This window comes from Dermacentor andersoni, chromosome 4, assembly GCF_023375885.2.
Source record: "Dermacentor andersoni chromosome 4, qqDerAnde1_hic_scaffold, whole genome shotgun sequence".
Lineage (NCBI taxonomy): Eukaryota > Metazoa > Arthropoda > Arachnida > Ixodida > Ixodidae > Dermacentor > Dermacentor andersoni.
The window spans coordinates 173,109,269-173,124,484 of NC_092817.1; the positions used below are offsets into that span (position 1 = coordinate 173,109,269).

At 43.6% G+C, this 15,216-nt stretch overlaps 1 protein-coding gene across 1 annotated transcript in view; it reads left to right on the plus strand.

The window, feature by feature from the left end:
• Positions 1-15,216, plus strand: part of LOC126530681 (uncharacterized) — an 81,093-nt gene that overhangs the window by 6,988 nt on the left and 58,889 nt on the right. Inside the window, exons 3-4 of the mRNA XM_055070721.2 lie at positions 298-410; positions 2,481-2,520. Coding sequence (XP_054926696.2) covers positions 298-410; positions 2,481-2,520 — 153 coding nt within the window. The remainder of the gene's footprint in view (positions 1-297; positions 411-2,480; positions 2,521-15,216) is intronic.

A 15,216-nucleotide genomic window follows, 5' to 3' on the forward strand; every position in this document is an offset into this window, starting at 1 on the left:
ACTTCACTTTTTAAATGTAAGTGTCCTTTTAACAATACAAGCTGTTTGCCTGACGGGCTTAGAGCTATGCATAAGGTTATAACTGTAATTGAGATAATTTCAGCATGGAGGTTCCACTTCTACTGCCCTTTGCCCATTAACATGCATTAAATATTTGCCCATTAAATGGCAATGAGGTACATTTAATAATAGATACAGTAATAACATTACACATACGCAAACATTTAATAATAGGTCAGTGGAAGTGGCCACTCATTGTCCTGCGGCTGACTTGTGGTGGTACTTTCCTTTGAATAGGCTGCGCGATGCTTCCTGCCAACATTGTGCATCCGTCAAGGACACCTTTGAGCGCTACAAGGCCAGCTACCAGCAGATCATCGAGAAGCTTGAGACCAAGATTAGCCTGCTTGGTACGTCTGATTCACTGTGTGGGGTTACCTGACATGGCTGGTTTTGTTCTGATTGCGGGAGGATATCTTGGAGTGCATTGAAATTAGCGTGGGAGCGCATGACATTGCAATGTTAGAAGCTTACTGGCATTCTTGGAAAGTCTATGATCTGTGCCTTGTGCCTACAATAATGTAATGCTCTGGAACTTAAAGGACAACAAAGAAACTTGAAAGGAGCCTAAGGACAGCAGTATGAGCTGTAGAATAAAAACTGACAGGTAGGGTTAACAAATGCAGACAAACCAACTTATAACGAACACGATAATTCTGCAATAAAAGTGGTCATTTTAGCAAGAGGACAGTGTGTATCATATGAGATGACCTAGCCGAGATCAAGGGGAAGAAATGAAATTCAGCAGGTCCTGTATTGAGTAGAACAGATAACTGGTACAGCAAAATGCATTGATTTGTCAGTTGGTACATGCTATTCACAAAAAAATGTAGTGCAGGCAGGATGACATTAAGAAGGAGACAACAGGACACTGCGCTCAACTGACATCTTCATTATTTCACAGCTGTACTTATAAGAAAACAGACCTAAGCACCTTACACAGAGAAGACATCATGATAGACTGGTCAAGAGAACAAATCATACAAAGGATTCTAAAAAAAAAAAAACAGTGTTGTACAGAGTAATAATAGAAGTAGCACTTACATATTCCAAGTGATCTCATAAAAAATGCTTCTCATAATTCTCGAGCATTGGTATCCCAGCTCCTTCTCAATATCACGGTCTTGGTGAAAAGAGCTTGACATGGGCACAGTTTGCATTTGCACAGTTTGCAAATGTGAGCTGGTTCCTGTTGGCAAAGACCACTGATGCTCTTGTGGGTGCTCAATACAGCAGCCAGTCTGGCCGGCGTATGCTATGCCACATGTCAAGGGAATCTACATGGAGACAATTTAGTACGGAATTGACATGTGTCAGTTGAGGGTAGCACCTCGTCCTGTCTCCTTCTTGTGTCATCCTGTTTGTGCTATAATTTATTGTGAAGGTTTGTTTGAAGAGGGTATGCAGCTGCTGCATGACACTGGACAGTGCAGTGATCTGCACCATGGGTGACATGTCAAGTTGATGACACTCTTTAGTAGAGATACTTTATACAGCACAATCAGCATTTTCCTCTGACTTAAAAAAAATTTTTAAAACCCCTTTTGTGCTTTGATGAGGGAAAAGGCTGACATCCACCAAACCGATTGCAGGCTTACAACATCAAGGTGTGCGACCGAAGCATTGACATTGGAAACTTTCAGGGCATCGCCTGTTTAGGGATTTATGCAGACAAATCTGTATTCAAGTAACCCAGTCTTGCAGTGCTTTATCTCGATGTGCCTCCAGCAGCAGCCTGTGGCTATTTGCCGCTTTCCGCTGGCTGGGGGTTTACTACATTTCAGTCACATTGTGAATGCTTTTGTAACAGCGTTCATTGGTAGGCTATGTCTTCATGGGCACAAAAGTCAACACTAAGCCTGCACATTACTATTCATTGTTGCAAATTATCATTGTTTTGCTCACTTGAGTGCCTTAGTCACTGTTGTCAAAGTTTGTTCAACTACACTAACTTACCTGAGATAGTTTTGTTTCTCTGTGATGTTTCACCAGTATGTTATGTTCCTTCCTGCTGTCATGGTTCTTTTGATGATCTGCTTGCCTGTTCAATATTCTATTCTTTTTTTTGCTTCATCACTGTGACCATGGGTATTTTAATCATTGTGGACTTGCACAACCCTTTGAAGAATCGTTTAGTGTGCTCTTTACAACCAGTTGAATAATCCTTCTGTGGTTCTTATCTATCCCAGTGTTCATACAGCTCAGTTGTATGTCATTTTGATTTTGTGCATTTTAGAAAAATTGTTGTGCTCTGTGTGGTCGTGCCGATCAACTAAAGAATAAAGATTAAAGTTCTCAATTACTTTGATATCACTAGGAGCACATGAGGAGGATGCTATTGGCAGCGCTGTTCTGATTTGATGCTTGCTGTAGTTTTGGAGTCTCTTCTGCTCGCTTACCTGCTCTTGTTCTGTTTGCAGAGGAAAAGGTTTCTTCACAAGAGGAAGAGCTTCGTGGAAGGTAGGAATTCATTCCTTGCTTTGGCTCTATTTTCATTCTTTTCAAGAACATCTGCATTTTCTCAAGGACCCCTAGACCATCACCGATAATTTTGAAAACAATCATAGCATGCTCTTCTCTGGGCATTTCTGGTCTTCACGCATCATGGAACCATTTGGTTCATATTTATTTATTTTATTTACGTGTCCTGTAAGCCTTGCTCAGGCTCATGCAGGAAATGTGTACGGATAGCGTCTGGGCTGTGCAGACAATCTCAACACATTTTATAAGGAAAAGGCAAGGAGCAGAAAAAAGAAAAGATGAAACCGTGAACATGTGGGAATAAGCATGTCATAAAGCCAACATCATTGATCAAGCAGCGAATAAACGAATGATTCACCTTTGCGAACGAACACATCAGTGTTAGTGGAATTCGCATCAGTATTTGGCAGTGTACTCCATATTTCTATTGCGATAGGAAAAAAAAGAAGAATGCTTGAAAGTGTCGTACTATGCTATAAACAGCCGGATGCAATTGTAGTTATTTCTACCAGAACGCCAGTATGATGGCTTCAGGTAGTCCTCCTTCTCAATCTTTATGTTTCCATGATAAAGTAAGGAAATAATCACTGCAGCATCATCCTGCCGAAGGGACAAAGTCGGGATGCGTGCTTGGATGCGCAAAGCAGTTACATCGATGTGACACAAGCATTTACTGTAGATAAATCTGAGTGCCTTATTCCTCACTTTTTTCGAAATTTTCAACTAGGTAGACTTGGCTAGGATCCCCACTTATGCTTGCGTACTCAAGAATAGGCTTTACTAAAGTTTTATAAGTGTTTAGTTTCACTTGTGGTGGTGACATTCTTAATATCCAGTGAAGAAACCCAGCTGCTTGAATGCCTTAGTCCATGTAGTCCTAATGTGCGCTACCCGTTCTGTGCAATTGTGACACTCAACTACTTCAGTTGTGCTAGGTGTATGTTGCACAAAAACAGTCAGTTGATTCGTATACGAGGGACACCAGTTCCTGTCGGTCTTCTAGCAAGCCCTTGCCATGAAGTCACATGCCTGCTCTTTCTCGTTGTGTTGCTTGCCCGTTGCGCGCACAGTCAGATGATTTAACTTTGTGTCGAGTGTTTTGCACTGCACGTGTGACGGCAATGGCGTGTCACTCAAAAGTGCAAAGTGCTGTGATAAGTGATAAGTGGAAGCCGATATGTTTTTCAAGCAAGAGTGCTTCTCTAGAAGACACATGTAGTTTCCATGTGTCTTCTAGAGAAGCATGTGGTGAGGAGGAGAGTGGCCCTGAGGAGAGTAGCGAAGGCAAGAGAGAACCTTCTCAGTTGCCTTTATGCTCAAAGTGGTTTAGGGGCCTTCTAATGCTTTTCTAGAGCAAGACTTGTGTGCTGTTTGTGGAAAAAGGGAAGAGAGAGAAAGAAAGGCAACAGACTTTTGCTCACTTTTGCAGTGTTGTTTTCGATTTATAATTCATAAAGTTTTTTAGGAGAGTGATGCAGTTTCTACTACGGTTGCACCAGACTACAACCTTGTGCTGGAAAATTCGAGTAATTTGCATCCTGCCTTGATCAGGACCTTGCTTCTGTTATCTTTCAAAAATGAGAATTGGATCTCGAGGCATAAACAGTGCAATAAGATGCGGGCAACAATAACCTATGCACACATGACTTGCGCTGTGATATCAATTGAAAGTCTTAAAGGGCCCTTACTAGGTTTAGCCATTTTAAACAAACAAGCATAGTGCATACTTCATGCACTGGCAATCATGCCTGAATAGTATTACACTGCTGCAACTGTGAAAACACCTGAAATTGCAAACCAAATGCTGCATGCCCTCCTTGAGGGAGCCCCTCTCCAAAACGAAGAGTCGCGGTCAGACGCGCAAGTGCACTTGTGTAATTTGCGTTGCTGAAACATCACTAACCATGACACATGACTTCGAGAATTATTCAAGGCTACAGCAGTTATTCGTTCTGTTGCTTCAATGGGCAATTAAAAATTTAGGGAAAAAGTAAGACCTATAGATTGAATGTCTGCAAGTTCTTGTTTTACTCAACGCCATAGCAAGACAGATATGCTTCCACTTCGTCTGCTTGTCCCCACGCCGCGCCATCGTTCATACGGAAAGCAAAACTCTCCAATTGTGCACACATCGAGGGATCCATTTCAGTGCCTTGCAGAAGCAGCCAGACAACAATGCACATGTTCTCGTGCCCAGCATGCAAAATTGTTCACAGCAAGAAATGAGAAAAATGCAACAGTTTGCATGCTAGACTGTCACCTGAAGTGCGTGCGGCAAAAGCACGAGAGAAAAAAAAAATAGAGAGAAAGGTGGGGCTTCTGACATATATGTGACGAAATCCTTCGGCTCCGAAGTGGAAAATGCAGGGAACGAATTTCGCTTGCGAAGGCTAGACAGGGGCGAGTCGAGAAAGTGTGTATGTCGGCAGTGAAGCTTGCTTCCCGACATGACGGGTTTGCGACACTTCCAATATTTATATCTCTGCCATTAATGAACCAATCTGAAAAATTGTTGCGGTAGAACACTCCCTACAGGGCACATAATGACTTCCAGCATGTAACCAAAATTTGCTATAGGGCCTGGTGAGGGGCCTTTGAAGACCAATGTCTAACCTGTTTGATAGATAGATAGATAGATAGATAGATATTTATTTCTCTCAAAACAAAGTACAGAAATGAGAGAGGACGGAAGAGAAAAAGCTGCCGAATGCAGCTTGAGGACCCCCTACGCCCTACAGAGCAGCAGTGAGGTGAGAAACAAAGGCAATACGACAGGTTGCAAAGTATACACAAACAGAATTCAAAATCACAATACTCGTAATCTATTGCATAACTGCAATTTTTACACGGAATCTATTACATTGTTATGATTTTACACAATTAACGCAATTACACAATTTCTTCGTCAATTCCCATTACACAATTCTAACGCCAAAAAATACAGATAAATATAATTCATTCAAGTCCACTACAATACAGTTACACAGGTGAGCTATTCGCTCGAAAGCCCGAAAAGATTGATCAATTCTATGAAAGTTTGTATAGAAAGCAACCTAAGGGAAAAACGATTATCTTCGAGAACATTTAGATACCTAGGCAGATTGTACGATAAAGATTGTGTGCGGTATTTGGTGCGACTTAACGGTAGGGACCATGACATAGAATGACGTACATCATATGTAGGTTCATGACGTACAAGCTGAAACATTGTTAGCATAAGGTTGTTGTTAGTTGCTACAGCAGTTTTGTAAATGTAAAGAAGTTTGAACACATACAAGGTAGTTACACTTAAAATATTGAACTGCCTAAAATATTCTCTGGTGTGAGCATTCCACGGTATATTAGCTATCAGCCTTACCGCACGCTTTTGTGCAATTAAAAGGCGCTGTTTATTGTGTTGTGTCGTTGTACCCCAAACTGTGTGGCAATAAGTAATCACTGGCGCTATGTATGAATTATAAATGAGGAGTTTAACCTGTGTGGGAAGGGTTAACCTATGTTTGCATAACACCCCATTTAACCTGTTCATTTTAGCACGAATATTTTCAACTTGTAGGTCCCAATTGAGTGTCTCAGAGAATATAACACCAAGAGATTTTATACTGGATACAATATCAATCTTGTCATTACCTAATAATAGTTCGATATCACCACTTACTACTTTATTTTTTGTTCTATATATTACAACTTTTGTTTTATTCGTATTAACTTTAAGACAATTTTTATTACACCAGTGACGCAAATGTTCCAAAAATTGGTTGCCACGGATGGATAACTCAGCTAGTGTGTTTCCTGTGGCGAGCATTGTAATATCATCAGCGTAAGCTACGAGATGAACCGGAAAGGGGGTATGAAAAATGTCATTTATATAAACTAAAAACAACAGAGGCCCTAAAATGCTTCCCTGTGGTACACCGGATAAGATTGGCTCAACATCTGATGAGGTTTCATTTAAACACACCATTTGTTTACGGTACTTTAGGTAAGACTGTATTAAAGCAAGACTGATGCCCCTAATGCCATAGTGACTGAGTTTCTGAGATAATAGAAAGTGGTCAATTAGATCAAATGCTTTGGATAAGTCTATATATATCCCGAGAACAAGAAGCTTTTCTTCAAAGGCGGAAATTATAATTTCTTTTTGTTTAGTCAATGCCATCTCAGTCGACCTCTGTTTTCTAAATCCAAACTGGTAGTCAGAAAGAACAGAATGCTTACTTAGAAAGTTAGTCAACCGGCAATGAATAATTTTTTCTAATGCTTTAGACAGTACTGGAAGAATCGATATTGGTCTGTAGTTGGAAAAGTCAGAAACAGATCCACTTTTATGTATGGCAACAACCTTTGCGATCTGCATTTGTTTTGGGAAGACGCCGCTACTTAAACAAAGGTTATAAATATATACTAGTGTCGGGGCTAATAAGTCTATTACAAATTTAAATGGTTGGATTTGAAAACCATCTTTATCCTTGGATTTACTCGACCGGAGGTTCGAAAACACGAATATTATTTCAGATTCAGTAGTTGGAAACATAAATAAGGTTTCGTGAACGCTCGGTGCCACACAGGCATAACCGACAGGGACATCTGGTGCGACACAAAGTGATTTTGTAATATTAATGAAAAACCTATTGAACTGGTTGGAAAGTTCCTTTCCGCACAGAACTTCGCCTTCTTTTTCAATGGAAGCAATAGGACGGCGTGACCGGAAGTTAAGCAAGCGATTTAGTTGGTCCCATTGGTCTCGGGCACTGTTTCTCGAAGCGGGGTCAAAAAGATGGCTAAAATATTCCAATTTCGCCCTCTTCAGTTTTCGGTTTAACTGATTACGGTATTTTTTATATGCGCCTAATTTTTCAGGGTCTCGAGATTTAATGAACTGCGTAAATAACTTGTCTTTTAATTTTATTTCACGAATTAGTTCTGCCGTTATCCATGGTTTTCTATTTTTGCATTTTCTTGCATGCCTCAGAGGAAAAGAAGTGTTGTAAATAGCTTTCAGTTTGGATAGAAAAGCATCGTAAGCCATGTCAGGGTCATTTATGGATAGGACGTATTCCCAGTCAGTGGCGGAAATCGCGTTCCGAAAGTTACTCAAGGTGTTCGGATCAATGCGGCGATACTTGAAATCATGCGGTTTAGAAGCGCTTTCTGGTCTAGCATTGTTAACAAAAGCAAAGATTGGGAGGTGATCACTGATGTCACAGGCGACGGTCCCTGCATCTATGTTAGACTTATCTGCATTTGTGATGATAACGTCGATACACGTTGCCGTGGAGCACGTTATGCGCGTCGGGGTTTCGATAACGTTGCAAAACCCATATGCATCAATTAAGGCCACAAGTTCCTTTCCTGGTTTCGATACACATTTCATATCTAAGTTCACATCACCCGACAGAAAAAGCAATCTTTCATTAGAAGACGCGTAATCAAAAAGAGCTTCTAGCGTTTCGAAAAACGTGTCTAGTCTTGCATTAGGGGGACGATACACCACACTGAAAATGCTACTATGGCTTTCTACAGTCAATAGCTCAAGATCTTCCGTTGCCAACGTAAATTGCTCGCTTTGAGCAACAGTTATTGCATTATGAATATGCATCGACACGCCCCCACCTTTGCGACCGGATCTGTTAAGGAAAAAGTGCTTATAACCATCTAGAGCAAGATACTCAGATTCATCAGTATACCACGTTTCACTGAACATTAGTACACTAAAGGAGAAACCCAGAGATTCAAAAAGTAACTGTAAATCTTCGAACTTATTGTTAATTGAGCGACAATTAAGATGAAAAATTCCTAGTGTATTGTCATTTGCATACTTCTTGAGAACCGAAGGAGCTAAAAGTTCGTGACAATTCATCAGAGCGATAAGATATACTAGATCATTTTAACGAGGTCCGCACTGCTGATCACCTTCAGCAGTCTGCTTTTTTCTTCTTTGCGTGCGAATATTTGGCCACCGCGCACCCACACGAATTTCCAGTTGACATCCCGTTTCTTACTGATTGTCTGCCCAAGTAGACGCTTCCGTTCAGGGCACAAGTGCTCGTTGATGTAGATAGGGGTAGACGCAGTGAAACCGAGGTCCTTACATGTGATCCTTTTCTTTCTGGCTTTCTCAAGGACAGCATCGCGTTTCTGGCGGCGAGCGAATTGCACAATAGCGTTCATGTTCATTGAACCGCCAGGAACTGACACTCTGTGACAGAGTTCTACATCAGTGGGTAGGATAGGCTCTCCAATTTTATCGCCGATTTTGCCGATTAACTCAAGCAGGTTTTCTGCGCGGTTCATGGGAATTCCTTTTATTTCCAGGTTGCGGTTTCGAGAGTACTGTTCGCACTCCGTGATCCTTACGTCTGCTTTAAGTTGAACATTCAAGAGATTACATTGTTGTTTTAAACTTTCATTTTCTACCCGTAAGCGTTTGTTTTCATCCAACACCTTCTTGAGGTCCACGGTCATTTCATTAAACTTTTGGTCTGAAGAAGACAGGCTCGCCTTAATCTCCCTTAGTTCACTGCGAATATCACGTTCAAAGGACTCTCGAAAAAGCTTCAAGTCATTTTTGATTTCATTTTTCAGGTCGTCAAGCGCAACACTCAACTCTTTGCTAATTTTTGACATGATGAAAAACAGTTAGACAGATTTGACTCCCGAATGGCAGCAGTGGCGTGCAAAGGTCAATATGTATTGCGGAAGCCGCAAGTGCTAGGCACGAACCTGCAGTAGAAGGGAAGACGAAGCTGTGAGCCGCCTGCCCGCGCTGTTCACGCCACCGCTGCCATATGGGGGAAGCCGGCCAGGGCTGCTGAATTTGTAGCTGTATGTCGATGACGTCACCGGGCTGTCCAGTGGAAGCGGCGAGGGGCTATCACGCAGGCAATCGATGGTCCTTGTGCGGAAAGCCGGCCCGATAATGTTGATTCAGCGTGGTAGACTGTACCGGGTCGATGGCGAAGCACACGGACGAAATCCTGCAGTAGAAGGGAAGACGAAGCTGTGAGCCGCCTGCCCGCGCTGTTCACGCCACCGCTGCCATATGGGGGAAGCCGGCCAGGGCTACTGAATTTGTAGCTGTATGTCGATGACGTCACCGGGCTGTCCAGTGGAAGCGGCGAGGGGCTATCACGCAGGAAATCGACGGTCCTTGTGCGGAAAGCCGGCCCGATAATGTTGATTCAGCGTGGTAGACTGTACCGGGTCGATGGCGAAGCACACGGACGAAATCCTGCAGTAGAAGGGAAGACGAAGCTGTGAGCCGCCTGCCCGCGCTGTTCACGCCACCGCTGCCATATGCAACTCCTAATGCATGGCTGTCGTAAATGAACAGGAGAGTAGGCCACAGGAAGGTGGAGTCTAATCGACTAATCTCACCATGCTCAGAGGACATGCTCCGTGGCCCTGCCGGTGCCGTCGTAATTGTAGCCCTTGCCACTTTCCCGCTGCACTAGGGTTCAAGGCAACCTTGCGGGCAATGGTGAGGACAGGAATTGTAGTGGTAAGTTGGGGGATACGTCTGCTCAACCTCAATCCTATTGGACGATCTTCTTATTCTCGCTTCCCTGCTTTTTAATCTCGAGTGCTAAGGGGGTTGGTCATGGTGCAAACACAGAGTGTTTCCTTGTCACGGTTGTCCTTCAACCCGCTAAGAACTACTAGTACCATTGACATGCTTTGCTCCATTGGTGGCGGGGCAAAACTTGTCGTGGAGCCAGCCTCTTGATTGGCAGTGGACAAACAAAGGGAGTCAGGGCAGAGCCAGTGCTTCAACAAGAGAACAAGATTTCGTCAGGGCAATAGTCGCTCAACACAGCAAGAAAAGCTGTTGTCCTGATAAAGACAAACCCCCTTTTTATTGCATTGGCTCCGAGCTGAGATTTCTCTCATTCGTCCTCTGTTGATTATTCTCTTGACGCATGCAGTAAGACCTACAAGAGTTGAAGAGCACCAATACAACAGCATGCAGCTGCGTTACGCTGTCTGCCCACCAGGGATAATGCCGGCATGCCTCATACAGTGCAGTCCAATTATAGCGGTATCACATATAATGATATATCGCTTATAACAATGAGCCGACTTAAGAATGTCAGCTTATACATTAGGACTATGAGAAAATAAAGCGTATATAACATGTTATTCACCACATATTGGATATAACGATCAGAAGTTTGCCTTCTGGATGGCGTTTTCCATGTGGAATAATTGTCAAATTTGCATTCCTAAGTTTCCTTTAAGTGAACGATGGCGAGATGCAGCGATACGTTTGCCTACGTGCGTTTTTATCTGCCACCATTAACCGTGCAGTGCGTTCCGACTGCACGGTACAAGATGGCGCTAGCCGTCTTGAGTTCACGTCGCCCATGATCGAACCACGTGTGAGGAAAGAAAAAAAAAATACTCAGTGCCCTTCCACTCTGTGAAGAAGGATGACCAGCGAAGCTGTGTATGTGGGCCCCTTAATGGCGAACTGCACCTCTGCCGCGGGTCGGCCCGACATTGCACTATCTTCGGCATCAGTGCACGTATAGGGAGTGCTTAATGCCTGCTTCACCTCCGCTGCTGGTTGGCCCGGTATTGCACCATCTTTCAGATCGGCCCATGTAATTACGTTTTATTCTCATAGGGCCGTGTCAATCACAGCACGTACTTGACGGCACGAATGCAGGTGGCGTCTGACGTGGGCGCTGGAGAAGAAGGCTCGAGTTTTGTGCTGACACAGGGACACGATCCTGGGGGAACTAGCCCAGTGTGAAGCGAAGTGTCACCCGCCCTTTGCCCTTCTCTCAGCATGCACGAAAATACACCACGGAAGCAGCAGTGGACAGCCCGGTTGATAGAAGACAGCGCCGACAAAGTGTAATGTTGTATTGCTTGAGACGAAGCTGCAAATTTTGCAAGGCCCAAAGTGTGAGCCCACACAGGAGTGTTGCGACCATGGCAGCTGCGATCAGGGGCCATGGCTATCAACGGAAAAGGCGTGTTTTGTGCACCTGGGCGAAACCCCTGGATCCAACAAGGTGGAAGCCACTAACATTACGTAGCTGTGGAAGCATGTCGCTACTGACGATGAAACAGGTGGTGCTTTGATGGAGGAGTTTCTGAGTGCAGATAGTGCTGCCTCATTGTGTGAAGAGATCTCTGACAGGGCGATCATTGTTGCGATAGACGGTGGCATTGTGCGACGGGGGCAACAGGATTGACAATGACTCATCTTTGACACCAACTTTGATGTTCACGTGAACTGCACTGTCGTCGATCAAATCGCTCATTGATTTCGTGCACGCTTGATTATTGCCGCTAGTGTTTGTGCAGCAGCTGGACACCGCAGTTGTGAACCTGAAACTCCCACGAAAGCAAGTGCGGATATCTGACTATTTCAGCGTGCCTAACGCTTGATATGCTGTTTAGAGGTATACATAAGCATTTTATTTTTCACAGGCTTCTTTATAGAAGGCTATTCTTTAGTGCAAGTGGCAGATGTTGTTTCGGAGCTGTAGAGGTATGTTTGGCAGCATTCTTTATGGCAGTCCTGATATAGTGATGATTGGTCATAACGATTAGATTTTTCGTTCTTCTTGATATTGTTATAAGCGGACTGCACTGTAATCATATCATGGTTCTGGCATGTAAAACCCCAGAATTTAAATTTAATTAGGGATAATGTGCTCGTTTTTCATGCGTTTATGTGAAAAAATGGTTGATGCACTTTTGTTTTTCTAGAGAGAAAAAGGTGGTACTATTACTAATACTGACAAGTGTGTATGTCCATTGTGTACAGTTGGTAAAACTTGGGTTGTCAGTGAGCACTGGTTCTCTTTTTTTTCTTTTTCTGTCATCCTTCCTGATTGCATTTTCCAGAACTTTTAAACATATTCATCTTTTCTGAGATTAATGTAGGGTCATGCGTGTGATTGGGTTTCCGTTCTGAGAACAGCTGTACTCACATCCCCTAAAAATAAAATATTAGATAAGACACTGAATAAAGTGATACAGTAGGTAATTTCATATTAATAGAGCACTCTTTCAGAGTTATTTCTTGCATTTTATGTGCTGGAGGAAGCTTGAATGCCAGCAAAGAAAATGAAAACGAAGCCTTCCCTTCCTTGTAGTGCACACCAAAATTGTAGAGCTATTGTGTCAGTGCGATGTCACAGAGTTGTCTTTTCTTCTCTTTCCATATTTGGCTACTTTGGAACAAGAAAAGTTTCTATGACATGCTAGGTTGAGTTGTTCGTACCTTTGCAATGTAATGCACTAATCCTTCTTTATTGAAAAAAATGAACTAGTACTGGTCAGACACTCAAAATTCACTCATTGCAGTAGCATATTGGCTATGACACTCTTCTGCTCGGAACAAGGTTGTGGGCTTGATTCCTGGCCGTGTTGGCTGCATTTCAAAGAGGGCGGCGTGTAAAAATGCTTGTGTTGCACTCTTTAGGTGATCATATTCAAGAAAATTCCAAGCTGTGTGAAAAGATGAAGACAAAGGGCAAAGAAGACAGATTGCAAGAACTTTGACCTTTGTCTGCGTCTTTTTGTAATGCTTGGAACTTTCTGAAATATGAATGCACACCAACTCGCCCAACTTTCGGTACTTTAGGTGCACGTTTCAAGATTCCTAGGTGGTCGATATGATGCTGATGTTAAATGCCATCAGTTCGTCTGTTGTTGTCAAGACTTGGGATTTTAAATAAATTAAATTAAATTTGTTATTGTGATATCAACTTTGCTAGTACTCTAGCTGCATTTGCACTGTCTCTATTGGCATTTATGCCATCGTGCTGTCCTGGTATCGACAGTGCATACATGGGCCACGTTTTGAGTGTTAGGAAGCCTCCAGTGAAGCGCAGTTTGTTTGGCTGTAAAAACAACGGAGCCAAGTGGTCGCATTGTTACGTTTCGCTCAGTCGGCTCTGCCGAAAACAGGACACCGTTCTGGCTTTTGCTGTTGGCATGAGTGTTGTGCACATATACATTAGTGCTACTGCTGAGGAGCTGTTCGCATACCACATGATGGTGCATACTCTGGTCTGAGCAGAACGGGTTGAAACCGTCACGCTAAATCTATGTAATCATTTTATAGGGAGCTGGCAGCTGCCAAACTTCTTCTATCGGTATCGTCTTGTGCACCCTTGAGCTGCGACGCTGGTAACACTGCTGCTGGCATCCCTCACTGCACTAGCTTTGTGACGTGCCTTGTATCTGCTAGCGCACGGTTCCTGCTGTGCAGCATCAGCTATCTTGCCTATCTTGCGTGCTGCATTACACCAGGTGGCTTTCGCATATTGTTAGTGCACTGCGCGAGGAGTTCATGTGCAACGTTAAACCTTGCTATTAACTTTCAATGCTTGACCTTATGGTGAAACTTGCCATTTTTTCTTTTTGGCAAGCTTCCTGGCAGGAATTATGGGTAAACAGTAGAATCAACTGCATTAGGAGGTGCATACACTCTCACTAGGCAGTGAATTATAACGCGGCAGTGACAGTGCAATGACAATATAGGAAGAACGTGTAGCCGTAAAACAATGAACGGAATAACAAAAATGGCTGTGGCTTAGCTAAGGTTAAGCCCAGGATGCGAAGCATACTAGCCTTTATTTTAGTTGTTGAACCACTGTTTAGCCTGGTGAACTGCTGTTGCTTGGCTATATTTGGTTTGGCTAGACGAAGAAACGCACGAGCTGAGACCCGGCTATGTAGCTACGCGGCCGCAAGTGAGCGCACGAGTTGAGCCTCCGCTTTTGCAGCTGTTATGACGTCATATGGTAGCTACGCGGCCACACGCGGCGCAGCAAGGAAGAGCGTGGTTGTGCGGCTAGTATGTTTCGCATAAAAGCAGGCACAGGGAACTTTTGTGGGAACTTCAGCGTAGCGTTGTCACCTGTCTTTGTATTTTTGCCTCTCTTTTGGCTTCTGTTCTACAAAAGCCTCTGTTCTTGGTAAGAGCAAAATTTTCGCTACTGTAAAGGTTTTCCTTGAAGGGGCCCTTAACCACCCCTCGGGCTTGGTGAAATAGTGTAGTCTGTGGATAGCACATGCTGCTGTGAACATCTCAGCCAAGGTTTGTTGTCGTATGTGGTGCATGGAGCTCGCAAGTGGATCGCGAGGTCACCTTTATCTCAAATGCTCTCTTTTTGACAGAAGGCCCTGTCCTCACTCTCTTGTAGGCACACTATTTCATCATTGGACGCACTATGTTGTCATTCCCTTAAACGGCTGCTATTGGCCGATAGCTGACGTCAAGCTACGGTTGGTGATGTGCCGTAGATACAGCGGCCGCCGGGGGGTGCTGCCACGAGTCCACTGGCTAAGCGCGCTGTGACTAGCTGAGGACAGCCACGTTTGGCTTACGTTTAGCGCATTGTAGGCGCCAAAGGCAGAAGTTGTAGCATCTGTGTTAACATCCAAAATGAAATTTGAACTGCGTGCCACGGTGACATTTAGAAAGCAGAGCGTTGTGGGCACAACCCACTGCGCTGCAGCCTTCAGAGTGCAAGGCATTGAAGAAGGAACGGGAGCACAGCGGAGGCCGTGTTTGATTGCCAATAACACCGCTTTCGCTGAACACATTGAAGTACTGTTTGCTGCAAAGTATGTTTGAAATAGCCTATTTTGACTTCAAATGCCTTTCTCTACTTCGATAGAAAGTGGTTCAGGGCCCCTTTAACAATC